Genomic DNA, 26285 nt, shown 5'->3' with positions numbered 1-26285 from the left:
ATGGGGCCTCCACAGTTTTTCCAAGTATGTAAACGTAAAATAACTTATGAAAAGCTCACAAAAGCACTTCAAAGCATGCATCTTACATTGCTGTATGAAGAAGGCCAGTGGATCTCATTGTAAGGGCTGATATGAGTATGCTGCGTCTGCAGTGCATAGGGGAAGGAAGTCACGTGGAGGGTCACAATATTTGGCGCCTCTTTCACCTCCCTGCAGTTCAACAGTCTATCAACAAGTCCTGTAGGCAGTTCTGTCTGAGGATAAATGCTATGCACAGCACTGCAAAAAATAAACCCAAAACTCTCCAAAGTGATCAGCAAGCGTAAATATTTGTGTCAGTGGAATAGCTTTAACTTAGATGTGAAATCAAAGTTAAACATGTACAAGGAACTTCAGACTCTATTCTTTACCCTGCTTTTGTTGCATAGCAGGATGGGAAAAGAAATGCAAATTATTTCACTGCTGCTGAAATTCTGCGTGTCTGATAAGTTCCCTAGCTAGCACATTACCAGTCCCTTACAGCTACCAGAATACAAAAGATAAAGGATGATTTGGCAGTTGCCAATAGATACAGAGTCCTGTAGCAACTGTGGCCAGACTGTTAGTGCTGCCCTTAAGAAAATGTAATTCTTACCTACAAAAACCAAGATAGAAAATGACAGGCAGTAAGTCAGTATGACAGAAAAACAGAGGGAAACTACTTGTGATAGAGCTATTATGAATGTGAAGAACAGTTATTGTTAGGGCAAATGCCAGTATCATGCAACACCTACAGCCAATTCCTTGCTCTGGTGTAAAACTTCAGTCCAAATTCATACTCTGTAATTTTTGGCATTTACCTACAGTGACTAAGTTCCAAGCCTAGTCACTGTAAGCTCTTTCTGTTACCGGCAGAGAGAGACAGGTAGCTCCAGAAATTGGTTGTGTCCACCCGCGTCCTAAGCCAGCCCTCAGAGATGCCCATGTCTCTGGTGTGACTATGTGGGCAATCCCAGGCAATCACACTCCTGTTTTAGGCACCTCCTTTAACCGGCTTCAGTCAGGTGGCACGAATCCTGCTATGCAGAATAGTCACTTAAAATATTTGTCACTTATCTATCTGTATTAGATAAGAGGAAAAAATATCAGAGTTATGCAGCAACTCAGGTACTTCCCTACCACTCAGGGATGTTATATGAACAAATGCCTTAAAGGCTGTGACAGCTCTAGCACATCATGTACGTTCCTAAGATACAGAGGAGTTGAATACGAAATCCTCACATGCAAAAATAAAGATTTGGTGAAAATTATGACTCTTAATCAGTGTGAAAGACAAGACCTTGTCATTTCTTTCACAAGCAAGATTCCATAGTTTTTGATTTCAGAAACACTACTGTGCTCCCAAAGTTGGAATCTGTTGGTGTTTCTGGAATTCAGCACGTTCTCCAAGCTCCCCAGTGCCTCAGGAGCCAGAAAGCAAAAGCAGCCCAACTTCTCATCAGGCAGATTGCGGAGAAGCCAAGGAAACAGGGGTCTTTGAGGGAAGCAAGGAGTTATGCAAGTGAGCTGACGGGGAACTCGGTACACATCAGATAGAAATGTCCCTGCTTCCCCGAGAAGGCTACCTGACATTACTCTGTATCCACAGAAGCTTTCAATTCTTATAAAGCAGTTATTCTGGATAGAAAAAACATTGTACTGGAAAATTTCCAATCAGTTAAAAAAATAAGCAGCAGTGTTGGCTCACTAGTTGTCTACTCACTGTGGAGGGGTTTTGCATGTTTTACAGCCCGGAGGACACTGACAGAGGATAATGAGCTCTGTGTACTTTCATGGGAAGCTTTCCTTTGAACAAATGACAACCAGCCAAAAAAACAATAGCTGTGGCTGAAAGAAAGTAAGAATGGTGAGCAAGGAAAGCTGAAATGTTCCACTGAGGCATAATATAATAAGCAGGATAAGAATAAGTAAGTCATGAAGGACCTTAAAAGAAAACATGTTTATTCAACGCATGGGAAAAGAGAGTTATCAGAAAGATGCAAACTAAGATGAAGAAAGGGATAAATCAGAAAGCTGATCTTGAGATCTAGTGCGAACAATAATAGTTTCTCTAAAAACAAGCTCTAGTTTTCTTACCTCATTAGATCCCAGTGTGCGTGATCATGAATTAGGACAAACAGTGTATGTGGATTCTGCATAGAGTTTTGTAAAAAGACTTTGAATTTAATCTGGGCTTCTGTGTCTAGTTTCATAACATACTGTTCCACCTTCTGCTTTGTAAGATGTTCCTTTTCTAACCCAAGTTCTAATAAAATACCTGAACAAATGGAACAAATGTCAGTATTTCCAGGTACAAATGCATTTCACAATTTCCTGTAAATCTAAAATAAAGCTAACTAATGAGAACCTGAGTGCCAGAGATGAAACAAAGTCTGTTGATAGGTCACTTCAGAGGGTGGAACACAAATCAAGAAATCAATTTTCTCAAAGGAGCCCAAATCAAGATTTTGAGTGCTGGAGTCAGCAATTGAGCAAATATGAGACAGCAATTTCTGAGCCACTGCTAGCTGGAATGGACGAATCTGATGTCGTTCAATCTCATAACCTGGAAAAAGGCAAAATTCTGTTTAGATATATGCTTAAAGTCTAATCTAAAGCAAAATGATAGTCTGGCAACAAATGATTGATCTACTCTGTAAGGTACTTTGCTTATGAACAGGTGTCTCAGTTTATGAAAATCTATATGGAATATGCAAAGAAATCTTTATGCATTTGGGCATTTTGGTCCTGTAAGTCTCTTAAATGTCTGAGAGCTGAAACTGAACTTGTGCCATAGCATTCTGCTACCACAGAAGTAAGACTGAGAGCTTCAGAGACTATAATATCCAGTGGAAAGAAGCAGAGCATCCATCGGCGTAAATCTGAATATCCCAAGACATAAGTTGCTCTTTGCCTCAGGACCTTTGCCTTCAAGCACCCAGGACTCTGTGCAGATGGATCTAACTGCGCATCTAGAGACTTAATCTGAAGTATCTCTTTAGACAATCCCCCTTACTCACTTGTACACACAGCTGCTCCTGTTCCATTCAGTGCTGCTGGTTTATTCACTGAAGCAGAAAGTGATGAAGAGATGTGCCCTTGGTTTTCCTGGTAAAATTTCTCCAGCAAAAGATCAATGTCACCCTCTGTCAAATCAAAGGGATAGTGGAATAAACATCCACATTAATAAGAGCTGCATTTCATACTGATTTTGTTTTGTAGACCTAAAAGAGCTTTATATATGCTAGCTAGTTATCCCACCCTTGGCTTATCAGCGGTTTTATACAGCAACCCTCTTGTTCTTTTCTATTGCATCTGTTTTTACAGGATATCACTAATGAAATGCAAATCAGGTCAGGGAATGACAGACCAACTCTGCAGACCACTGGCTGGGATGTTTCTGGAGGATGGTAGAAAACTAGCCTCAAGGCCCTGATGCAAATCAGCAACAAGAAGGACATGAAACTGGCTTAGTTTATGTTCAGACCACGGAGCTATACTGTTCACTAACAAGGATTACAGGAAGCTTTGGAAAATCTGATAAATATTTTAAAATCTTTAACATTTTTGAGAGACTGTAAGAAAAATAATTGTGTGTAAAGCTGAAAGAGAAATAGGTGTTTTGTAGCTACACACAATGCTGAAGCAAGCAAGGTATGTTTTATTGAACTATGCATATCTGCAAATTTACCCTATTCTATTCAGCAGGGACCCTGCTTACAGATGAAAGCTATGCAGAGAATACAGTATGCCTGTCCTGAGTATTGAGTATTTTCTCAGCAGTTGAAAAGATGTTTGAACATGCCTGCACTGAGCTCAGAAAGGCCTCTGCCCCATGAAGTGCAATCCAGTGGATACAGATGGCAGCTATTTTTAGGATGTTCATTTACTTGTTCTGCTCAAACAATAACAACAGCAAAAGTGATTTTGAGACCCATACTTTGAAGATACTAAGAGCAGAAACGCTAACATAACTACGTGATGGTTCAAGGAAAACAAGTTTCTCTTAAGTGACCACTCCAAATACCATGACACATCTAGAAGGGTTCTTGTGATCTAAGTACAGATTTACCAACATGACATGAATAGCAGAGGGGACTGTGACATTCCATTAACACTGACAAATGTGCTACATTTACTCTAGTTCTGTGAGACGGTTTAACTGTCCATGTGGCTGGATCTATCCCCAGATAATCCTGCCTGTAGTAATCCTCAGTATTCTCAGTTAAAAAATGATCCAGTAACCCTGGCTCTCTGCAATTTTCCTCTCTTTCCCATGCATCGTGATCAAATTCACAGCATGGCTAGTTGAAAGGACAAATCCTTCCTTAAACAAAATAACTCTGTTCCATCATGGTCTAACTGAATTCTGTGCTTAGGGCAAAAGAATTTATACATTCATGTGGATATGGACCAGCATAGTATATGGATGGATTTGCACAGCTAAAAATAATATGCTCAGCTATTTCCTGGCATATTTTATGAAACTGAGGGATTTTAGAAACTGACACTTTTAGGAGGAATTCCAATTCCAATGTACGTTCACATCTTTGTCCTGCATTTTTTACATATTTCTAATAACGTCTTGCTTCTGCAAAGGTAATGAGCACGGCTATTTTCTCTGACTTAAAAGTTTCAGGGATTTGGAAACATGCCTCATTATAACCTGTTAGGTACCTGGGCAGAGCGTGCTAAAGAAGGACCCCAGAATTTCCACTTTCCCTGTGACCAGCTGATAGTTAACTTCTTTTTGGTAGTCTGAAGGATTGAGCATGCTCTCAGACAGAACTCTCGCCTGATACTTCCCTAAAAGACAAAAAAGTAATTTTGAAAGCACTTCAAACTGAAGTAAAAATGTTCTAAGTCATAATAAAAATACTACCCAGCTAAACGAATACTACACATGCAAAAATGGCAGAGATGTGTCTTTTCTCTCTCCTATACATGTGTGCACCAGATACCTGTAAGATAGATACATGTTTTGTAATTATTTTGGATATAGAATATAAATTCTTTTTAGGAAATATTTATTGATACAGTATATAAAAAGAGCATATAATTAGTCAAAGAAATTTTCAATTATCTTACACTCATGATGAATCTTTGAATGGCTACCCAAATAATTTATTTAATTACCGGCATAGCCCTCAACAGGTTGTTGAAGGGAATGACACTGAAAGACCATCTGTAGAAGCTAAGAAAATGTTCGGTCCTCTGCTCGCGGTAACATCCCAGTCACACAGAGCAGGAGAGCTTTATGCGCTGCGTGTGCTGTAACTCACCATTATTTGTTTGTAGTGGTGTTGGCTGGGCTGCCTTGGTGAGAAAACGGGTCAGGCAGGCAGAATGTGATTTGCTGGGGAGAGACCCAACTGTGCAGCATTAACTTAGTTTCACCAAAAGCTTTTACTTGCTGGTCAAAGCTCTGCTTACTGAGGCAGCTTATTGAAACTCCAACCGAACCCCTCATAGCATCGAATGACGCTGTTTTGCCTGAAGATACACCCTTGGAGTCTCACCTGTTATCACAATGCAGGAATCAATGGCTCGATTTCTACTGGCACATATGATCACCACATAGTTTGTCTTTATTAATTTTCCTTCAATGAGCAGCTTAAACATTTCTGACAGCCCTTCAGCAAGAGAGTAGCTGCACTCAATGATATGGACGCTGTCATTACAGGAGCTGGCTGCGAGGCCCGCCAGCCAGGGAAGCTGGGCTGAAGTCACCGGTGTGATCTGGCTGGGCACCTGTGGGAAGGTCTGTGGAATAGCCTGTTGGTACTGACGGATTTCAGACAGGTGTGATTCCCGCCACGAACGCATGAATATTTGTTCCAAATCCTCAATCAAAGGGATCTGGTCCGAGGCTAAAAAAAATTAAGAGGAAAGTATTAGGAAGCAATTAAACAGAACTATTGAGTTTAAAACAGTTCTGTTTTCAAAACATGTACTTTTTTAGAGATGATCATGTTGTAGATTTATGCACGCATGAGCCTATTTGCTTTAGCAGATGTGAACCGAATTTTTCATTTTGAAGTGCCTTTGTGATACTGAAGTAAAGCTGCCCTAACTGGAACCTGAGTATCGGTAATTAGAAATATTTAGAGGTTAAGCACTGCCTGTCTCAGCATAATACTACTTCTAAACCACAGACTGTACTCAAGAGCAGTGAACTACAGCTCTTTTCCTTCCTTTATTTTTAGTTGCTGAGGTCCCAGATTATAGGAGAAGATGAACTTTGTATCATTATATTTCAATCCGTCTGGTCTTCAAGAACTAATTATTTAGTTTTATTTCATTACCATGAACGAAATTGTCTAATATGACATGTCCTAAGACGGATATTTAATATTGTCCTGCCCTAATATTCCCTTTCTCATTTGCCAGCATGTAATACATTCATTGCAGTCCATCTGGATATAAAATAATCTTACCTAGCTGAACAAGGTAGTAGACAGTCAGTAAGAGCTGCATTTCCTCTGAAATAGGCTGTATTGTGGAGGCGCCGTATTGTTCATACGCTCTAGATAAAGACTGAGAATTTCTGTAGCAGGTGTACAACAAAGGACTCACTATCACATCGTTAATGTTCCCACAAAGATATGGGAAGTTTCCATGACCTACAAAATAAATAATGTTTGTACACATCACATTAATTTCATAATTTCCCATGTATGCATTAAACAGTTTTAATAGTAAACCTTTTAAAACTAACCGCTTTAGCAGTGTTTAGCAGTAGGACGTATCTTCACATCTCTTATCAAAAAGATGTAAGGTCTTTCGGGGGTTTGGGGTTTTTACCTTTAAATATAACTGGCTTTGCTTTACAGATTTTCAGCAAGTTGTCAGGAACTGAGACCGGTTCTCCTGAGCCCACCATTGGAGATGAGGCTGGCCCCACCAAAGCAGAATGTGGTAAAGATGATAGACTTCCTCCATCTAGGATTTTAGACATATTGTTACTGGAGTCAGGTCTAATAATGATGTCCTCAAAGAAAAGTTATTCAAAATCATCGCATACCCACATTTGGTATGAGTATTAAATGCTTTTTATGGTTACATCACATATTTCATGAGCTGTTACTACAACCCATACTATTATACTAACTTTTCTGGAGGACTAATTGTTGCAACCTTGAACATCATGCATACATCTCAAGATTTTTAAATGTTTATAAATAAACAGTTCCAAGTATGCATGCAAGAACACAGAGACTTATGTGATAATGACGCACAAACAGTTATGATTTGTGTGTCCTGTACGATATTTTTAGTTCCACTGCTTCTAAACAGGTTTTCTTGCTATAGCAAGAAAGAAAAAATAAGATTAAACTTTTGCTCAATCGTAACATCTTTATGGTAATTTCAATTTAAACGAGCACATTAAAAGAAAACATTTTGGGAAAAGCGGGTTCATTTCACTGCATGTCACCCTAGTCTGTATCTAGACTATAAAATCCAAGTGCCAAGAACACTGCAACAAATAATTGAAAGAATGGATGGTACCTTAACCAGAGTTATGACACGAATTTTAATATCACAAAAGTGTTCTCGTGTCTAAAGACACAGGCACTTGTTGGGATTTATTAATAATGACTTGACGACTGGACCCTAATGAAAGCTAAGCTTAGAGCCTCAAAAAGAAATCGATGGAAACAAATCACCCAAATGTAGGTGAGCATGTAGGTATCAAGCACCTTTCAAAACTGTAATACAAATCTCCATGCATCTTTAAAGTATTGCCTCTTTCCCCCCATTATTTTCTGAACAATGAAACAAATATTATCATTACCTTGGGTATAGCTTACCATTTTTAATTCTGTTTGGAGCCTGTGGGTTGAGCTGCGAGTTCCATGTTTCAGTAGATGATGGAGATTCTGGTGACCAACCTTTATGGCGCTTTTTTGGAGGCCCTGAATTTGTTAAAGTGCCTGAATAACAATAATATTTCAGAAAAGTATTGGAATAAAATATACTCAGTTTTGTGCCTGTTCATTCAATATGTTTTGATAGATTGAATGTGTGCATTAACCACTGTGGTAGACAGGGTCAACTCCATGCTCATAATAATTTTTTATGGTTTTTATTTTACTTTGCTTTGTCCTGCTTAAATTTCTGGGAACTTTCTAGTGCAGAGAGCTCTTAATTGTCTAGGTAGACTTCACTTATTTTACACCAATGTTTATTCTGTACTAAGAATAATGTAGTAAGAATGTGACGTACTAAGAATGCTTGTAGGTGTTAGTATTTTGAAGTCAAGACTGTGGGCATTTTGCTCCTTTATTTTCTGAACACATGATATAGTGTTTCATGTAACTTATTGCAGAATAAAATTCTCAAGGGTTTCAGGAAAATATTTATAAAGATCTGAGTACTTTTCAACAATTTTCCCATTTACGGGATTTTTTTTGCCACTTCTTGCTGGTTACCATCTTTGGTTTTATGTTATTCCATATTAACTCCTAGCAAATTACTTCTGCACTTTGTTACCACTACAAAGCTCCAACACCTCTGTCTGTAAAAACATAACTTTCTCACAGTTTTTCTAGGAGCTCCTGATTATTAACTTGACTTTTCTTTCATTAATTTTTTTAATCATCTTGTGCACTCCTGTAAACTCCTTGGATTATGAGCTTCCACTAACATCAAGTCTTTCCAATCATTGAGAGCCAGCAGTACTCCAGGAATTGCTCAGTATCTTGCAGGATTGAGCTATTTCTATTTCTGGACATGAATATGCAGAGGTCGTAACACTACTTCACACTGGCAGAGCTACATCTCTTGGCAGAATGGTTAGTCCCACACGAAATTCAAGACAGAGTAAGAATCTTATATAAAAAAATCTGGGGTTAATTTTGCAAAATATATTTAAGATAAAAATAAACCTGTAGTCTTGAGATCTAGAATAAGCCAGTCTTGTTTAACTTCTTCATCAACGACCTGGATGAAGAGTTAGAATGTACCCTCAGCAAGTTTGCTGATGACACCAAACTGGGAGGAGTGGTAGATACACCAGAAGGCTGTGCTGCCATTCAGCGTGACCTGGATAGGCTGGAAAGCTGGGCAGAGAGGAACCTGATGAGGTTCAACAAAGCCAAATGCAGGGTCCTGCACCTGGGGAGGAGCAACCTCATGCACCAGTACAGGCTTGGGGTGGACCTGCTGGAGAGTAGCTCTGCGGAGAGGGACCTGGGTGTCCTGGTGGACGACAGGTTAACCATGAGCCAGCAGTGTGCCCTGACTGCCAAGAAAGCCAATGGGATCCTGGGGTGCATCAAGAAGAGTGTGGCCAGCAGGACGAGGGAGGTTCTCCTTCCCCTCTACACTGCCCTAGTGAGGCCTCATCTAGAGTACTGTGTCCAGTTCTGGGCTCCCCAGTTCAAGAAAGATGATGAGCTACTGGAGAGAGTCCAGCGGAGGGCTACAAGGATGATGAGGGGACTGGAACATCTCCCCTACGAGGAGAGGCTGAGGGAGGTGGGCTTGTTCAGCCTGAAGAAGAGAAGGCTGCGAGGGGACCTTAGAAATGCCTACAAATATCTGAAGGGTGGGTGTCAGGAGGATGGGGCCAAGCTCTTTTCAGTGGTGCCCAGTGACAGGACAAGGGGCAATGGGCACAAACTGAGGCACAGGAAGTTCTGTCTGAACATGAGGAAGAACTTCTTCCCTCTGAGGGTGACGGAGCACTGGAACAGGCTGCCCAGGGAGGTTGTGGAGTCTCCTTCTCTGGAGATATTCAAGACCCGCCTGGACAAGGTCCTGTGCAGGCGACCCTGCTTCGGCAGGAGGGTTGGACTAGATGACCCACAGAGGTCCCTTCCAACCCCTACTATTCTGTGATTCTGTGATTCTGTGATTGTTCACTTGCAGAAGAACCACACGTACAGGTTTTCAAAGATTACTTTGTCCTTTAAATCTTTACCAGGTGAGGGCAGCATTTAGCCATTTGTTCTACTCCTGCTTTCCTTTGGTTTCCTGGCATAATGTGACAAAAGTCACAAGATAGAGCAACACCAAGAATTTTTCATTTGAAAATGCCGCGCTCTTTCCTGCAGATGTGTTGATATGTGAAAGTAATCCCTCTGAAATGAATTGGCAAGAATATGCTGCTGCATGGAAGAAAGAGATCAAGAATCTGAATGGGCAGAGGAAAAGAATTTGGCTGTGATGCCAGCAGGGAACTTTGGAAAACTTATTCTATAACAGAGCTATAGCATGTTTCTAGCCGTAGAGAAGAATAACTTTCTTGCTTAAACAATCCAGTGACACAGAATACAGTTTATGACAGAAAACAATTAACACAAATCATTATAATAAAGGTGTGGTGAGGACATTTTTTTTAATTTGGAGCCAGTTGTCCAAATGTAGTGCTCCATCCCAAGGCGAACTGCAACATACAAATTATCCTATGAGTGATTACTTGCAAATCTTTCCTAATTCCCTCCACAAAATCTACTGGTGACATTAATGCAAACTGGCACATTCTTTAAGAACCTGGACTTCGAGTCTAGTCTGTCCTTCTATTAAATGAATGAACTGTAAATATAAATAAAAACTTCCAATTCATAATCTGAATTGTAACAAAGCTATGGTTGAAAACATATAAACAATTCTTTTTCTGAAATTTAACACAGAAAAAAGTGTTATGGTCAGAAAGGACTTGGAAGAGAACAATAATTTCTATTCATAGAGTAAATTATGATCATGATATCATTTGTTCAATGCTTCTATTATACCCACGGAATACAGAGTACAGGGTTATTGAACAACAAACATATATTAATACCTAATACCATAGGTCTTGTCAGAGCAGACAGGTTATTTTTCACCAACTGCTGTTTAGGTGATTCCTTGCCATTATAAACTGCTGAGCTGAACGCGGCTGTTGAAGGGATGTGATCTATGGCTGCAGCTGGAAAGAAAAAAAGCATTTCTTTTGAATTTAATTTTGAATTTCTTTTGAATTGAACATTTTTAGGTCAAGATCCCCAGCTGACATAATAAACTGTTCACCTGATCATTTACTTTAATAGAGCCATCAGGATCTGCTCAGAGTAAAGGTAATGCTGAATAAAACAAATCCACTTCTGATCTCATAACAGATTATTGCTGTCTGACTCCCAGTTACGTGCCTGGGTAAAATCCAGTTCTGCAATGTCAGATCCTTTAGCTTCTTTACAGGTGGACCCTAGCTTTTACATGAAGTTTACTCAAGAACCAGCTAAAAGTGTGAGAGAGGTTGTTCAAAATTTACTAAAAAGCTTCTAAGCCTCTATTCCACTTTGACATCCTCTTTCCAAGCTTCTTTTTAACTACACTGCATTAAAAACAGAGTTTTCTCAAGCCTAATATGCTTTTAATTAACATAGCTTTTAAATATATGTCACCTCTGACAAAAAAAATGCCAATCTGTTATTGTAAAGAGATTAATGATTTGTTCTGGAGGGGTACCAGTATTCCAGATCACAACTATTTAACAGGCTTCTGTCCCACAGAGACAATATAACCACCAACAGATGTGCCTCAGTTGTCCTGTGTGAATCTCTGTAACAGTCACAAGACACTGAAGAGCTGTTTCCTCCATGAAGAATCTCAGAGATACCACTGTAGCCTCTATCACAGATCACCTTTCATATATGTCAAGCTAACAGAAAAGCAACTGCTTCAGAAAGAATTTTTAATACAAAAACATTACAGAAGCTGATCATCTGTTTTTTAATATTAAAGCCACTTTTCTCAGCAGAATAAAAAACTCACAAGCTTTCAAGCTGATGCCCAGAGAACGCCTGCAGTAAAGAAGATTCTGGTCATAACATAGACTGGATCAGAAGAAAAAGCTGAAATGACACTGGTTCCTGTAACATTTGTCATCTGTGACCAGACAAGCAACAGCTGGAGGAATGTAACACCTATTCTCAGCAACTTTAAAACTAATGGCTTTTCAAAAATTTTGGTTTGCCTTAGTTATGAGCAAGCTGCGGAACACCTATTTTATTATTTACTAACCTTTTCTACATAAATTTGAGGGGTAAAAATGGACAGCGAGAAGCCTTGAAAGTTTGATTGTTTTCTTGATTTGTAATATATCTCTAAATCTGTTCAACTTGTTTCATTGTATGTGGTAGCGTGCTTATTTGTTTGCCTTTCCATTCACCCACGTACACACAAACATGCCCGCGCAGCAGAACGAGCGTACGAGACGCCACGCATGTCCCTCCCGAGCGGTACCTGTCTGCTGGCTCCCAGCCGGAGCGCTGGCGTTTGCTGCTGGAAGCGGCTCGCTTGAGGTGCTTCCCGAGACGCCCGAGCTTTCCGGCAGCTGGAGCAATGTGCTGGAGCAGGTGCTGGATGAAGACTGCCGGCCTCTGAACTCTTAACAGAAAAGAAACTTCTTACCCCCTGACAACAGCGGCATTTGCTTTTTCTCTGCGTATTTGATTTAATAATTTCGCACACGAATTACTGAGAGGCGACAGCACTTGGAAGGGAGGAAACGATGTCCTCAGACATGCCGTCCTCCTATGAGGTCAGTCAATTACTTTTTACAGCTGCTCTAGCAATCACCTAGCTTTAGAGAGTCTTTCTTTCAACTGACCTGCCTTAGCTTTTACAGACGCCAGTCCCTGCGATAGCTAAGCTTGGATGATGAAAACCAGAGCTCGAGGAAGACAGCTTCATTATCTTACCTGCCCCTTTCCAGCAGATTACAGATCCTTTGGTCAGAGCTCCCTGTGCATTCCTGACCAGATAATACTTTAAGTGTTTCTGTTTCTTGGGCTGAGTGGTCAGTTTAAGATTAATGTGATTTGAGAATTCTGTAAAGTAGCAGAAACCTTTCTTGCCACAGCCAACACAATTGCCAGAGAAGCCTGATAAAATAAACAATACATATAATCCAGTGAGAGAGGTGGGTCACTGTTCATAACATCCAAACACGACTCTTTCCTGGAGAAAAGCTGTATTTATCTTTTTTCACAGCGTGAACATTTTATGAACATTCGCCTCCAGAAAAAAAAACAACTACATCAAGTCCACTGTATTGCACTTTGGCTACCAGATTGCAAAAACACAGCCCCATGTTTACGGAACAATTAAAATAGGCCATGTTTTTCATTTTCTCACACCAGAAAAAGGTCACAATTCCAATGTATTACCTACCTGTGAAACATTAAACCAGGCAGCTCCTGACTGGAGTACAGAATCACATGCTTAACCTCAGCCCTATTCAACACCACAGAAAGAACATGCTTCACTTCTGCTTCAGCTTTCATTGAAACAACATGCAATTAAGCCTCAAGAAATTAAGTACATTTAATCTGTTACATTTAATTAGAACTGAGTGCACTTAAGTACTAAATTCCTACTACAGATGTTTTTTTAGAGAGGAAAATACTAAAGCCTGCCTGGGCTATTAGTCCAAAGTAGCTTTGTCAAATTATGGCTGGACTGTGTTAGCACTTCACAGCAGTTTAAACTATTTATGATTACGGAAACAAAGTGTCTGCAACTTTATAGGCACGACAGAGACATAGTCCTTGCACGTAAAGAAGCTTATTGTACTCAGGCTGGATGGGGCCCTTGCAGGGATACTGCCATTTCCTCTCACCCCGAGACCCACAGGCTGAGCCTCAAAGAGGGGCTCCTGATGGTGGTGAGATTATCGCTGGAAATAAAGGGCATTCCTTGCACAGCTGACTATCTGCCTTTTGATTCCTAAAAAACTTTTTTTCTCCATTTTTCAAAGCATTTCCTAAAAAATTTTCACCTTGCATCAGATCAAAGCAACTCTCTGAAAACACTTTTTATCTACAAAGAAATCCTACACTGTGCAATTAGAAGATAATCTTCCACATGGAAATTTTCTCTCTGTTCCCTACACATAATCTGAAGCATGAATTTTTCTTTTACTTCAATCACATCTGATAAACATTTTTATGTGTCATCACAGGAAATGAAATGGAAAGGGTGTGTTCAGTGAATTGGAAGATGACAAAAATAAAGGAAATACATTTCATATAACGTATGGACAATAACACTGGAAATAAAGAACTGGAGTAAAGGAACAATAATATGGTAGATAAAATTAAAAGCCATTTATGAAAATCATTACTTCAATCACATATTAAAAACTAATTAAGTTTTCAAATTAATGGTCAATATCTTTTCCTTCTGTAAAATACAAGCACTGAAATATAATGTTTTGTAAACACCTGTTGCTTGGTTTACAGCCCCAGCACTTTCATTAGTTTTCAAATATCTCAGAAGAATTTACTAAAAACCTGAGTTCACATGGAAATTGGTCTGGTATCCATGGGAACAAGTGGCTAACAGCTATTGAAAGCTGCCTATTATCTTTCCGATCCTGGTCGGTAGGATGATAAAGGTCATTATGACTCATAAAACCTGGACAAGTCATGACTCTGCAGAATCCTCTGCGTTATATCAGTCAGCACAAAAACATCTGTCTAACATCACAGAGCCTTCAGTAGCTGCAATAAAAGCAACAACAAAAGGAAACAAAATTAGAGCGGATGTGGCAAAAGCTGTAGAGTTTTCATGCATTTTATGCAGATCGAAAAATCATGAAAGATGCATCTGCTAGTAAATGAAAACTTCCCCTACATTTGGAAGCACACTGGGCATGACCAGTGGCACTGCAGCTTTTGCTGGTTGCCACTTACAAGCCCTTACATGTTTTCAAACACAAGCACGAGGGGACCATTTCCAAAGGTAAAATAGAAGTACCTGTACACTTCTTAGGTTTTATCATTTTCTTGGGAGTGTCCAGCAACATGCCAAAGCCACAGGTAGAAATATTTGTAAAACAGAAGTTGGGCAGTGGACATAAAATCTTTTCATGAGGACTTTAGAACAGTCACTATTGGTAACTTTTGAAAATCATCATCTGCCTAAATAAAATTTAGCAATAAATTCTACCTGAAATAACCTTTTGCCCTAATCACTGATTTTTAACTCTGTGAGGTCTACTGGAAAATCCGTTTACACCACGTATAGCATACAGGTGAGGCCTGGTAAGGACTAAACAGATCGTAATTGTCCATTTGTTTTGAAAAGTCCTTGGAGAACATTTTAGAGGTTTATTTTTTAATTGTCCTTCGAAGTCAAACTATCATCTTTCACCTCAAGCTTCCCCAGCTCCTCTGAGTCAAACAGAGTCCCTTCTTGCAAGCTCCTGCCAGCACCGGTTTTCATCCCATTCATTCTGACCGACACTCTCTGATGGCAGCCATTGCTTCGTTAATACAGCTCAGCCCTGACATCACAGACAGAACACAGCATGATCTTCTGGCTGCAATGCAATAAAACGCTGTTCAGTCATTAGTCATTGCAGGGCGCTGCCAACCTTGCCCATAGCACTTTATGCAGCAGATTGAGCAACATGGAGAACCGAAACATTTCATCATCCTCCTTTCTCCGAATGCCCTGTTCACATGCCATGGCCTGAGGCAGCAGCTGATAGAGGGGACAGCTTGTTTCACATACAAGCTGCATTAAATATTCCTCCATACCTTATAGATCAGACAAAGGTCAGGGGAGTCGGGGCAGCCATAAGGTGACTCCATATATCTATGTCATGGGATTGATTCCACCAGAGAATTAGAAATCAATGCCTGGAGTTTAGGGGCTAAAAGCCTTTCACCTTAAGGTCACCAGTTCATGTCCAACTCAGTTCAGTACTGACTTAAGGCTGTTACCCTCTGAAGATTGTTTAATCAGAATGTGTTTGATTGTATCTGGTATTTTATGACATGCATTTGCTTTAATTTGCTCACATCACAATGATCAACTGCCCACAATTTAAAAAACCCTTCCACAGCAGGGACCTTACAGTCAGAAGAAGGACCTTGGACTACAAGGGTATGAAACCTGACCTACCTTCTCCCTGGGAAAATGGTTCCTTTGGATCAACAGTGAGCTTGTGCTAGGGATAAAGAGAGGACTTCAGCATGGACTTCATCCATCTCATATTTCATAATCTAATATTTAATAATCTAATCTTTCATAAATTGGCAGAAAATTTTCTTCCTGTTTCTCTTGTAAATGAACAACAGGCTTTTAATTAATTTTAATTAATTTTAATTGTCAAAAGTTGGCAACTTACTTAAACAAGGAACTACTATATTTTCAACTTTTCAGCAAAAGTATTTCTTCTTTTCAGCCCTACTCACAAGAAAAAGCACACAAACACTGACAATGTTCCACATTTTTCCCACCTACTCAGTACCACTCCATTTGAAGATTGAATTCCTAAATTTAAAAAATCAATGAAATCAATATGGTCAAGCCAGAAGGCTCCATTGTATGGAAACTCACTACTCTTACCAAAGCCCAATGGAAACTCACACATTTTAACAGAAACAGCCACAGTATTTTATACCACAATGTTTTCGCCTTACTCACAGCTTAAAATGCAAGAAAACTAATCTTTTCCTCTGTCATTCTGACCTCAGGGACCCACTGGAAAAAAAAAAAAAAAGAATTTCTTATTCCCTGCTAGGAAAGTGGGCAGCTGTTTGGTCTTTTGGTAAGGAAAATGATGGGTGAATAGCTGCTTTGTTTATGATGAGAGAATCCCCTTAAGAGTGAGAACTGGGGAAAAAAAAACAAAAGAGAAAAAACATTTGGGAGTGGTAAATGTTTGCTGCTTTTCTCAGACAGAGAACGTTTTGCTTGCCAAAAATATGGTCTTTTCCAGAAAATGGAATTTTTTTCTACCTCAATTGTAAAAACAAAGAAATAAAACAACCTCCAACAGATATGACTTTCAAGTCACAAGCACATATGCCCTGATTGTGGAACAATTTATTAGCATAATCAATAAATTGGCACACGCCCCAGAGGCATATCAGCAGCACCTAATGGGAACAAGACCGTAAGTCAAAAGCTGGCCTGGAAACTACCAAGGCATTTCCTGTTTTCTTCCAGAATTTTTGTACGCTCCACAGGCATCTTCACAAATATAGGCAGGCAGACCTTGAGAAATCAGGAAACTACTGGGTAGTTCATTAGTGTCTTTTCCCTTCACATAAATTGTTTTGGAAAAAATCTATAGCACTGAGTAATGGCTACCTTACAAAAAAACACAGTATTTTAAGGGAAAAAGCATGAAATTAAACAAAAGCAAAGGGGTTGAAGGGTTAAAAGTGATGTGCCTGTATCACCAAAGCCTTACCAAAAGGGGGATATACTCTGGCTCATGATGACAGCTCATTTCATTTCAAAATAAACTCAATTCCATTTCCCTCTAAACTTAGAAAGGCTTGAAGGGACCACTTCCCAGGTTCTTTCAAAAGGCCAACATGTTTGAAGGAGAACAGTCTAAACTCAGAATACCAAAAATAAACCTTCGACCCCATCTTCAAAAGCAAGAAAATAAAAAGAGCTTCCCTTCTTTAGATCAAATGTTTTCAACTTAAATCTATCACAAGACAGCGGTCACTGTCTTATACTAGTAGCCAACTTAAAGCAAGAATGGTTCTGTCTTTTATCTCACTCTGTGTCTGAAACCATGAGACTATTCATGTCTGCTTCTAATTTTACTCACCCTGATTTGACTTGTATCAGTGTATGAACACTAGAATCAAACAATAATTTCTATCAACTGTATGATCTATTGTACAAATAGTATGCTATCCTCATGTCAATAAGATATATCATGTTTTTTCATTAGATTAGAGACCAGGAACATATTTTATTTCCAGCTTCCAGATGAAGACATTGGATCTTTAAGTATGTAAGTTCTTTCATATTTAAACTTCTTATAGAATAGTTAAAAGTCATCCTACAGAATTGCTAAAATTCTTTGCAAAAGAATGTGATTCACTGGTGGTTAAGTGAATAACAACAGCCAAAAAAAAAGGATTTAAATGGTTTTAGGATACTAGAATGTATTAAATAAGCAAGCTGAGGATGCAAGTCACATAAAAACCTCCCAGTTATGTTCCTGTTGCCTTTTTCTGTTCTTGTTTAGCATGCAGTTAACAAATACACTACTTCCTCTCTGCTAACAGCCTAAGGAGCTTAAGCTGTTAATAGTGCTAGCACTGAATGACTTGAGTGGTACAACATTCCTGTCTTTATCTTCAAAATGACAACACGTGGGTGATTTACAACCCTCTTAATTCTTTTACAATCACTGGTCAAATGTACTGTGACCAATCCAACTCTGCAAGATCACATGAGGAAAGAGATTACTGTACATAGAATTACATTATGCACCTTCACACTACGCTGTCATCCCAAATGCCTTGAAGAGTTGCTCAGACTGAGCTAACAACTGAGTTCATGTCATATCCCTCAGTGTTTGAGAAAAAAAACAGTTAAAAGACATGATTAATGTTTCCTTTCTGCTGTTGAAAGCTTGGACTGGTACACAGACAAATGATGCAGCATTTTCTGGTTAACTAAGAAAATAATCCCTGATTGAAAAAAGAGTCCTCCCTCTGATTACATACTATTTTTCTCAATATAAAAGCTATTCCATTTTAATAACTTTAATATTCAGTTCATTCATCACATGATTGCAGATCTTCCTTATTTGGGTTAATTTGGATGAGGCTAATGGCCAACAGAAAGGCTATAACAAAAACAGGACCTAGTTTTATGTTAGAAGTTAGACTTCTAAATAGATGAAAAGCAAGAAATTGAAGTATCCTACAAACGGTATTATTCAAACATACAGTATTACCCGATTACACATTTAGGAAAAATTTCAACTTACAAGCATTCACATTTATTTATATCACTATAATCGCAAAAAGTCATAGGTTAGGATCAGGAACCCACGCTATTTTTCAAACACAGTGGAGAATATTATCCCTATCTCAAAGAGATAAATCAAAAAGGTCATGAATTTTTGTAGTCCAAATTATCATTAAACTGTTTACATGTATATAGCAGCCTCAGAGTTCCACTTGACAGGTCTACAGGCCATCTGTGTCAGTGTTTGGAAAGCTGAACTAGTGAGAGCCAGCAGTTCAACTAGTCCAGTTACCAGATGTGCAGCTCCAGCAACTAGGACATAAACTGATCGGACAACAACTTTAGCCTTGGACTAATGGATACAAGGTGGTGAAGCATTTGTAATGAACTGGCTCGCTCTGTATCTTTCCAAAGCGAACATAGACAGCTCTGAGTTGTTGTCTTGTTGTGCATCACCAGGGAGCATTACTGTAGATGTGGAACAGAAATAAGATCTGCTGAGCTCACTCTGCAAAAAAAGGTTAGCTATTAATTGTAGCTCACAGGAGAATCCACTTACTGCAATCACAGACACTTACCCAACAGGGCATTGCGCCCATTGTCATCTGGCAGGAATCTTTTATCCACAGCACACACTAAAAGGTGATCAGGTAAATTTGGTGACTTTGCACCAACAAGTAAAAACCCTGATGGTACCTCAATATGTTCATTGGAAATTGAAACCAGTCTCAAATCTTTACCAGCCTGGCAGAAACCTAGAAAAAAATCAATTCAATGTATTTTAAGTTGACAAGATTTTTTTGTTTGATATTCACAACTGTCTTCATTCAAGAACTTCCTATATTTTTAATGAAAAACAAAGTTGCGCCCTCTGAGGTCAAGGGCAAACTAAGAGACAATTTTCTCTCCTGCCTTGCGGTCAGCCATGAACAGATGCTACCAGTACAATAAATAAATAAAAATCTGAAAATGTACAGTGAAGTTTCTCCTGATGATGTTTTGCAACCTACATATTTGCGGGACTATTTACTGACATCACCATAACTTAGGTCAGACTTTCAAAACTGGAGATAAATGTTCTCAACATCTGGTGAATTTCATTGGCTTTTCCTGGGTTTCCAAACGTTTTTTATAGCAAGACTGAATGAGGTACACTTTAAACAGAAAAGAGCAACGATAAAGTCGTAAGAATTACCACATTCATTTCAGCAAACGCCATGCCTACAAACTCAACCTTTTAAAGGTCGCATTGCCTAAAAGGACAGAAGCTCTGTCCTCATGCCAGGTGGTCCAACACAAACGCTTATCTGACACACTGGGTAAAGACCCTGTCAAACTGAAAAGCAGCCAAGAGCAATCCAGCTTTATCTGGCAGGTTGTGAACACTGACATTTTTAGGATTTCTATATCATATAGATTATCTCATTCTGATGAATTATAGGGGAAATGGCCCCCTTCCCACCCTTTTCATTAGGGCGAATGCCTTCTGACAGCACGTTTAGTGCGTTTCTTACCATCAGTAGTGCAACATCCTTCTGGGGGAGACTTCATTTGGTAAGAAACAGGAGGACTACTTGATTCTGAGCCTTCTTCCTCCTCCTCTTCTTCTTCTTCCTCATTATCTGCTCTGCTGCCTGCTACAAATTATCATGGCATAAATGACTTAGACAACAGAAAACGCTGGCAAAAAACCAATGAATGAACAGTGTGACCCAGCTACAGAAAGTATTACAGCAAACTGGATTCTCTCCTCTTGACAATGATTTTACTGTTGCCATCCCTTAAGATATTTGTTCTTTCCTTAAAGCTCCAACTTCCAGTCATGCTTACGTCCTTCATCAAAAAAATACAGCTTGTAGCTCCTGTGCAAAAAAAAGTGCAAAAGCATGACCAACTGCACCTGAGAAAGCAAAAAAAAACCTAAAGGAGGAATAAAAAGAAGCCTCAATTTATTATTTTTTTAAATGTCATTATTTTTAATCTAACCTCATGTTTTTGAGAGGCCTAAGTCCTGGAGTTTGAACTGTTGCTGATCACAACAGTGTAACTGTATCCTTTGTTTATAATATTAACAGACAATACAACCCCAAAGTCATTACTACTTAGCACTTTAGAATGTCCTGGCTACAGTCCAAATACAGATTCTATTAATTAGGTATTGACCATGTCCTTGATGTTGTACAAGAAACTGGAGAAACGGTTCCTGCTTCAAACTAGGTTCACCACAGATGACGCCACGATAAGAACAACTAATTCTCAGGCTGTCTGTCTCCTACCAGAACCCAGAGCTCTGAGTAAAGCACTGCCGCTCCCCTGATGTGGGAAATTGACAATTAGTTCGATTTTGCTATAGATTTAATTTAATTTTGTTATATAATTTTGCATCTATGTTAAAGTAAGAGTTAAACACTTATTTAGTTTAGTTCTGTTCTTTGTAACCTTGCTAACAAAGACTGCTGTGGCTCAAATGTAGTTAACAAGGACTGCTTGTGAGACCAACGAAGAAAAACAAGGACTGTTGTGGCTCAAATGTATCTAACAAGGCCTACTCGGAGACCAACGAAGAGAAACAAGGACTGATAACCAGAACTTTGATGTTTGTAAGAAGCAACTCCCTAGCTGAAACTGTTTCTATGGTTTGGGCCTCAGCCAACACAGACAACTCAGGAATTTTTGGGCCAAAGGTGAAAGCACACAGTGAGGAAGACTATGAGCCTTCATCCAGAAGATCCCCACAGACGACCACCAGTCAACACTGCGCAAGTGCTAAAGGGGGGTGGAGTATGATAATGAATTCTTAGAAATAATTACAATAGTCCAGCCTACTTAGATAAGCTTTGTAATAAATAGGTGCATGCTTCGTGACTCGGTGTGCAAGTTAGGAGGAGCGATCCCCCTTGCACCCGGCGCCGCAATAAACATACCTGCTTTATAACTCTCTGAGTTGTGAAGTTTGATTCCGCATGTCACCCCGCAAAACGTCAAGGAAAGGCAGATCTCTAGGAAGACAATTCGCAGCAGCCTATGCATGGACTGTGCTAGTCTAGGAGGCAATGTGATGTAGGCTTCATTTTTTAGAGGGCTTTAGGTGTTTCTTCCAATTCTCTGCTGTGATCCACTTTTTTTGGTGCGCTGGCTGCCTAAATCAGCTTTTTCACCTGACTGCTTGCTTGTTAAGAGAATTCACTTGCATATTATTGGTGTACCTTTCAGCCTTTCAACCAGAGACTGCTTCTTTCCTTCTCTCCACCCATAGGACAATAATTTTTTCATGCATAAAGCAACAGCTCCAACAAAACACATGGAGCAATGACTCCATCCTCTCCTATGGCTCAGACACACTAATGGCAAATGGGAAAAAGCTGGCAAGCAGAGGAGTGCAGTTAAATGGTAAATGGGGAGAACACTTCTACGGACAGGACTAAGGAAAATTGCAGACCATATCCCGCCTGACGTATGTCAGAGACAGGGCACAAGTACTAAGTGAACCCAGTGGGGCTTATGACTTAGGCATCTAGCTTGTTGGCTTCTGTAGGAACATGCCTGCAGCAAACACAAAGAGCTTTCACTGGCAAAATTGGGCAGTGAAGGGCTGCAGGTACCTGAGAATCAGCAAGAGACAAAACAGCTGTTTGGACTTGGGCAAGTAAAACATCAGTTAGGCTCCTACATTATTCTGTTGATCCAGCTGTTAGTCTTGAAATAAAAAAATAATGAAGAATGCTGCAGTCATCCTCCAAAGCTCAGCGTCAGCTGGAGACATTCACTTTGCTTCAGCTGACTTTGGATCAGGCACTCAGAATCCCACAGGATATTCATCAAGGAATTTTTTTTCCCTATGACTGTCTTCAGAATATCTTTTTATTTTATTGACAAATTATTGTAGAATCAGCTAAACAAATACTACAGGATAAATAAGAATTAGGAAGGAAGGTGAAGAAAGTAAATCTGGAGTTTGAAGATCTGTCTCTAAAGGTTATTAAGACTTACCTCCCAATCCAGAAGAGGATTTGAAGGTTGTGTTTAAAGTATCTAAACATCAAGTTTCTGTCCTGGTGCACACAGAGAAGGACAGAAAGTGAAACACAACTGTTTTAGGGGCGTAGTCTGAAGACAAAAATGCTGAAAGTGAACAAAGGGAAAAGCGCTGCTCTCCATCTTTGCTATTTAAGTTAGGGGTAAGTTATGCGTTATGACTTAACCTTGACTAACATCCAAACACAATGCAAAAGGGGTGAGCCTGGCTTTCCTCCCTTTTCCCACACTCCCAGCCATGAAGATCCTTCCTTCCTCTTTGTGCCAGCGCTGACACTTACTGGAGCCTGTGTCGAGCCATCCCAGCCTGCTAACCCAGCAGAAAACTAACTAAGCAAACAACAATGACCAGAGGCTTTTGCTGAGTTTATGTATTAAATTAGCTCAGTGGAAGATCCAAAAAACACCAAAATTGATGAAAAGGGAGAAAATGGGAGAAGGAGTGGGGGGAGCAGGATGTGAGATTTTCCCCTTCGGGCAGTGGCAAACTGTTCGCTTTGTTCAGCCATAATGGGTAATTTCATATCAGAAAAAAAAAAAAAAAGATAGCAACAAGAAATGGAAGGGACACTAAAAAATAGGAGAGCTACAGCGCTTTCCGGTCAAAAATGAAAAGAGTGCAAGAGCAAATATGTACTTATAATACACAAGAATGAGCTGCTGCCACCTGTACAGGGCATCATTCTGCTGCTCACTTTAAAAAAGATCTACAGTTTCTGCTTCCATTTTACTTTTAAAGCAGGGCCCCTTCAAAGAACTCTGTGTTTACATGTGTCTGTTCCACATCTTCTTTGCTTAAACAGTCCCAAAAGAACACACAATCAAGCGCCCAAAACCAGAGACAAGATGATGGCAAGAGCAGACTCACAGCCATAGTTCTTCTGTTGTATGCTACAGAACTAGGCAGTCAGCTGATGTCACTTGGTATAGCTTCATTAAACCAACACTGTGAAGATTTTGTCCTTGTTTTATTGAATCGAAATTTATTCCTAGATACCATAAATGCTATTGTTTTCTTTAAGGAGTTCTTGTCCGTTCTTACAAAGGATTTATTAGACCTTTATGTTATAAGTTGTGATTAAGATATTTCATATGGAAAATTCTTCTCTCCTTAAGGTATAATTTAAATATAAGTTAAATTCTGCAAATATTTTAATATACATGTCATTTTTTCTCAGTGGAACTATTCATAGTGCTGACACTATCCACTAACTGATTGCAGCATCAGGGCTTCAATTAACAGCCACAAAATATATTGTATCGGTGAACGGGCAGCCTCCCTTAAATGCAGACCAAGGAGGGAACCAGCTAACCACAGACACAAGCTGGCTGCAAAGCTCACGTCAGAACGTGATGCTGCTGTCAGAGCTGAACCCAGCACCACTCAATGAGCAGCCTCACTGCAGCGGAGCTAACTGCCACCCGGCTGCTCTGCATTGCTTTGCCACGCCGCTCCCCATCCTTTCCCCACTGAAGTTCCAGTGACATTGGTGGTGTAGGACTTAGATCCTAATGGAAAAATGATGCTTGTCATTAACTTTTGACATCAGCTTCACACCTCTTTGGCACAAACATAATACATAGGCCTAAAACCTGGCACCTAAATGCATCTAAAAGCACAAGAGAAAAATGGAAAAATATATATTTTGCTTTAGTGAAATGTGATTAGACAATTGAAACTGTGAGTGTGATTGTGATTCAAATGGGATTTTGATTTCAGAAGTGAATGATTCAAGAGCCTCACTGTTTTGCACATACTGACTTCTCATAACTGGCAATTCAGTCCACAGATTTAATTTGCTGTTTATATGGTAATAGCTAGGCAAACAGAGATATGTAAGAAACCTAAACCTGTTAGAGCCAAATAGCCTTGCCTTATATTGTAAAGAGTTTTTAATGCACATTCATAGAAAGTTCCTGAACATCCAGACCACTTATCTGCATTTGTAAATATGTTCTGCAATTACAAAGGCTGAGAAAATTAAGAAGACTTTAAAAGTCCCTCATTAGAAATGTAAGACCAGTGAGACCATAGCAAACCATAGGCTTTTTGATAAAATGAAAAACCTAGCAAGAGGTTTGTTTAAATAATGATAATGTTTTTGGACTATTTGAAGCCTTACATGAATTTTCCAGGTCTGGAGAAGAGAAGAAACACATCAATAATAAAAAGGCATCAACAAAAAAAACAGAATGAAAAAACATACTATTATTGGAGCCAAGGAGATCTGACATTCTGTCTAACCCAACTTGGGTCAACCTGGTACTTTTAATTTACATAGCTAGAAATAATTTTATAGGCAAATAGAATTGCATAAATGACTATAAACACATACATATATAATATGTATGGGTTTTTTTCAAATTTAGAATGTGTAGACTGGAAAACCACACTTGTTTGCAAATTCATTGCAAAAAATGCAACATCTAAGCCAGCAGGGACCAACATGTTCCTTTCATTTGTCTCCAGGCACACTACAGTCTCTTTTGCACAAATAAATTATTTTTAGGCATAAATTGTCATGACAGATATGTAATTATATTACTCTAGTTTCAGTGGCTAAGTACTTTTTTATGGTTTAGATGGTCATTTATGTATCCAAAGGAGACAGAAAAATGGTTTTTAAGCAAATAATATATAAACCAAAAAATAATTACAACGGGTGATTGATAAAGCTTAAAAAAGCCATTTCCAATTGTTTTTTTCTTAAACTGACTCTATACTCAATTGTTAGGGTCTCTAGCAATTTTGATACTGTAACATCATCAGAGACAAAAATCCATAATATCAGTCTTATTAACTGGTGGCTGGTTTTGTTGCCAAATGTTACTTCGAACATCTGTAATATGTTATTAGTTGCCGTAGTTTAACCCGGCAGCTGGCAATTAAGAACTAGACAGCCACTCGCTCACACTTCCCCTTCCTCCCTCAGAGTTGGATGGGGAGGAAAAATGGACAAAGGGGAAACTCGTGGGTTCAGATAAAGCCAGTTTAATAAGGCAACAAAGGAAAATACTACTACTGCTACTACTAATGATGATAATAATGAATATGCAAAACAAACTACATACAACACAATTTTTGTCATGACCCGATGACCGTTTTACAACCAGTTCCTGAGCAGTGATTGCAGAACACCAAACTCGCGAATTTTTTAGAATTTCACAAAACTCCCAGAAAAAAATGAACTCCTGGAAAAGTTGAATTTCCAGACAAGAGAGGATTTGAACTCATGGAAAAGTGAAAAGCAGGAAAAAAAAAAAAGATTCCTGCTCCCCCAGCCAACCCCCATTCACAAACAGAGCAAGATGTCCGTGGTATGGAACATTTCCACTGGCCAGTCGGGCTCTCTGCCTGGCTGTGCTCCCTCCCAGCTCCTGCACACCTGCTCATTAGCTGAATATGGGAGACTGGAAAAAAAGTCCTTGATTTCATAGCAACAAATGAAAACTGAAAATGTGACATGAACGTTCTTCCCGTGCTAAATTCAAAACACAGCAGCTAC

General features: G+C 39.3%; 1 protein-coding gene across 1 annotated transcript in view; it reads right to left on the bottom strand.

Moving 5' to 3' along the window:
- GREB1 (growth regulating estrogen receptor binding 1) overlaps positions 1–26285 on the bottom strand; it is a 103289-nt gene that overhangs the window by 33618 nt on the left and 43386 nt on the right. The window contains exons 3-16 of the mRNA XM_009937413.2: positions 20259–20381; positions 19323–19499; positions 12708–12890; positions 12250–12393; positions 10808–10933; positions 7830–7952; positions 6823–6960; positions 6456–6641; positions 5538–5888; positions 4696–4824; positions 3039–3164; positions 2387–2584; positions 2116–2296; positions 87–279 (exon numbers count right to left, since the gene is read on the bottom strand). Of these exons, the coding sequence (XP_009935715.2) occupies positions 87–279; positions 2116–2296; positions 2387–2584; positions 3039–3164; positions 4696–4824; positions 5538–5888; positions 6456–6641; positions 6823–6960; positions 7830–7952; positions 10808–10933; positions 12250–12393; positions 12708–12890; positions 19323–19499; positions 20259–20381 (2378 nt within the window). The remainder of the gene's footprint in view (positions 1–86; positions 280–2115; positions 2297–2386; positions 2585–3038; positions 3165–4695; positions 4825–5537; positions 5889–6455; positions 6642–6822; positions 6961–7829; positions 7953–10807; positions 10934–12249; positions 12394–12707; positions 12891–19322; positions 19500–20258; positions 20382–26285) is intronic.

Source organism: Opisthocomus hoazin, chromosome 2 (genome assembly GCF_030867145.1).
Source record: "Opisthocomus hoazin isolate bOpiHoa1 chromosome 2, bOpiHoa1.hap1, whole genome shotgun sequence".
Lineage (NCBI taxonomy): Eukaryota > Metazoa > Chordata > Aves > Opisthocomiformes > Opisthocomidae > Opisthocomus > Opisthocomus hoazin.
This window is presented reverse-complemented; position numbering and strand designations above follow the sequence as displayed.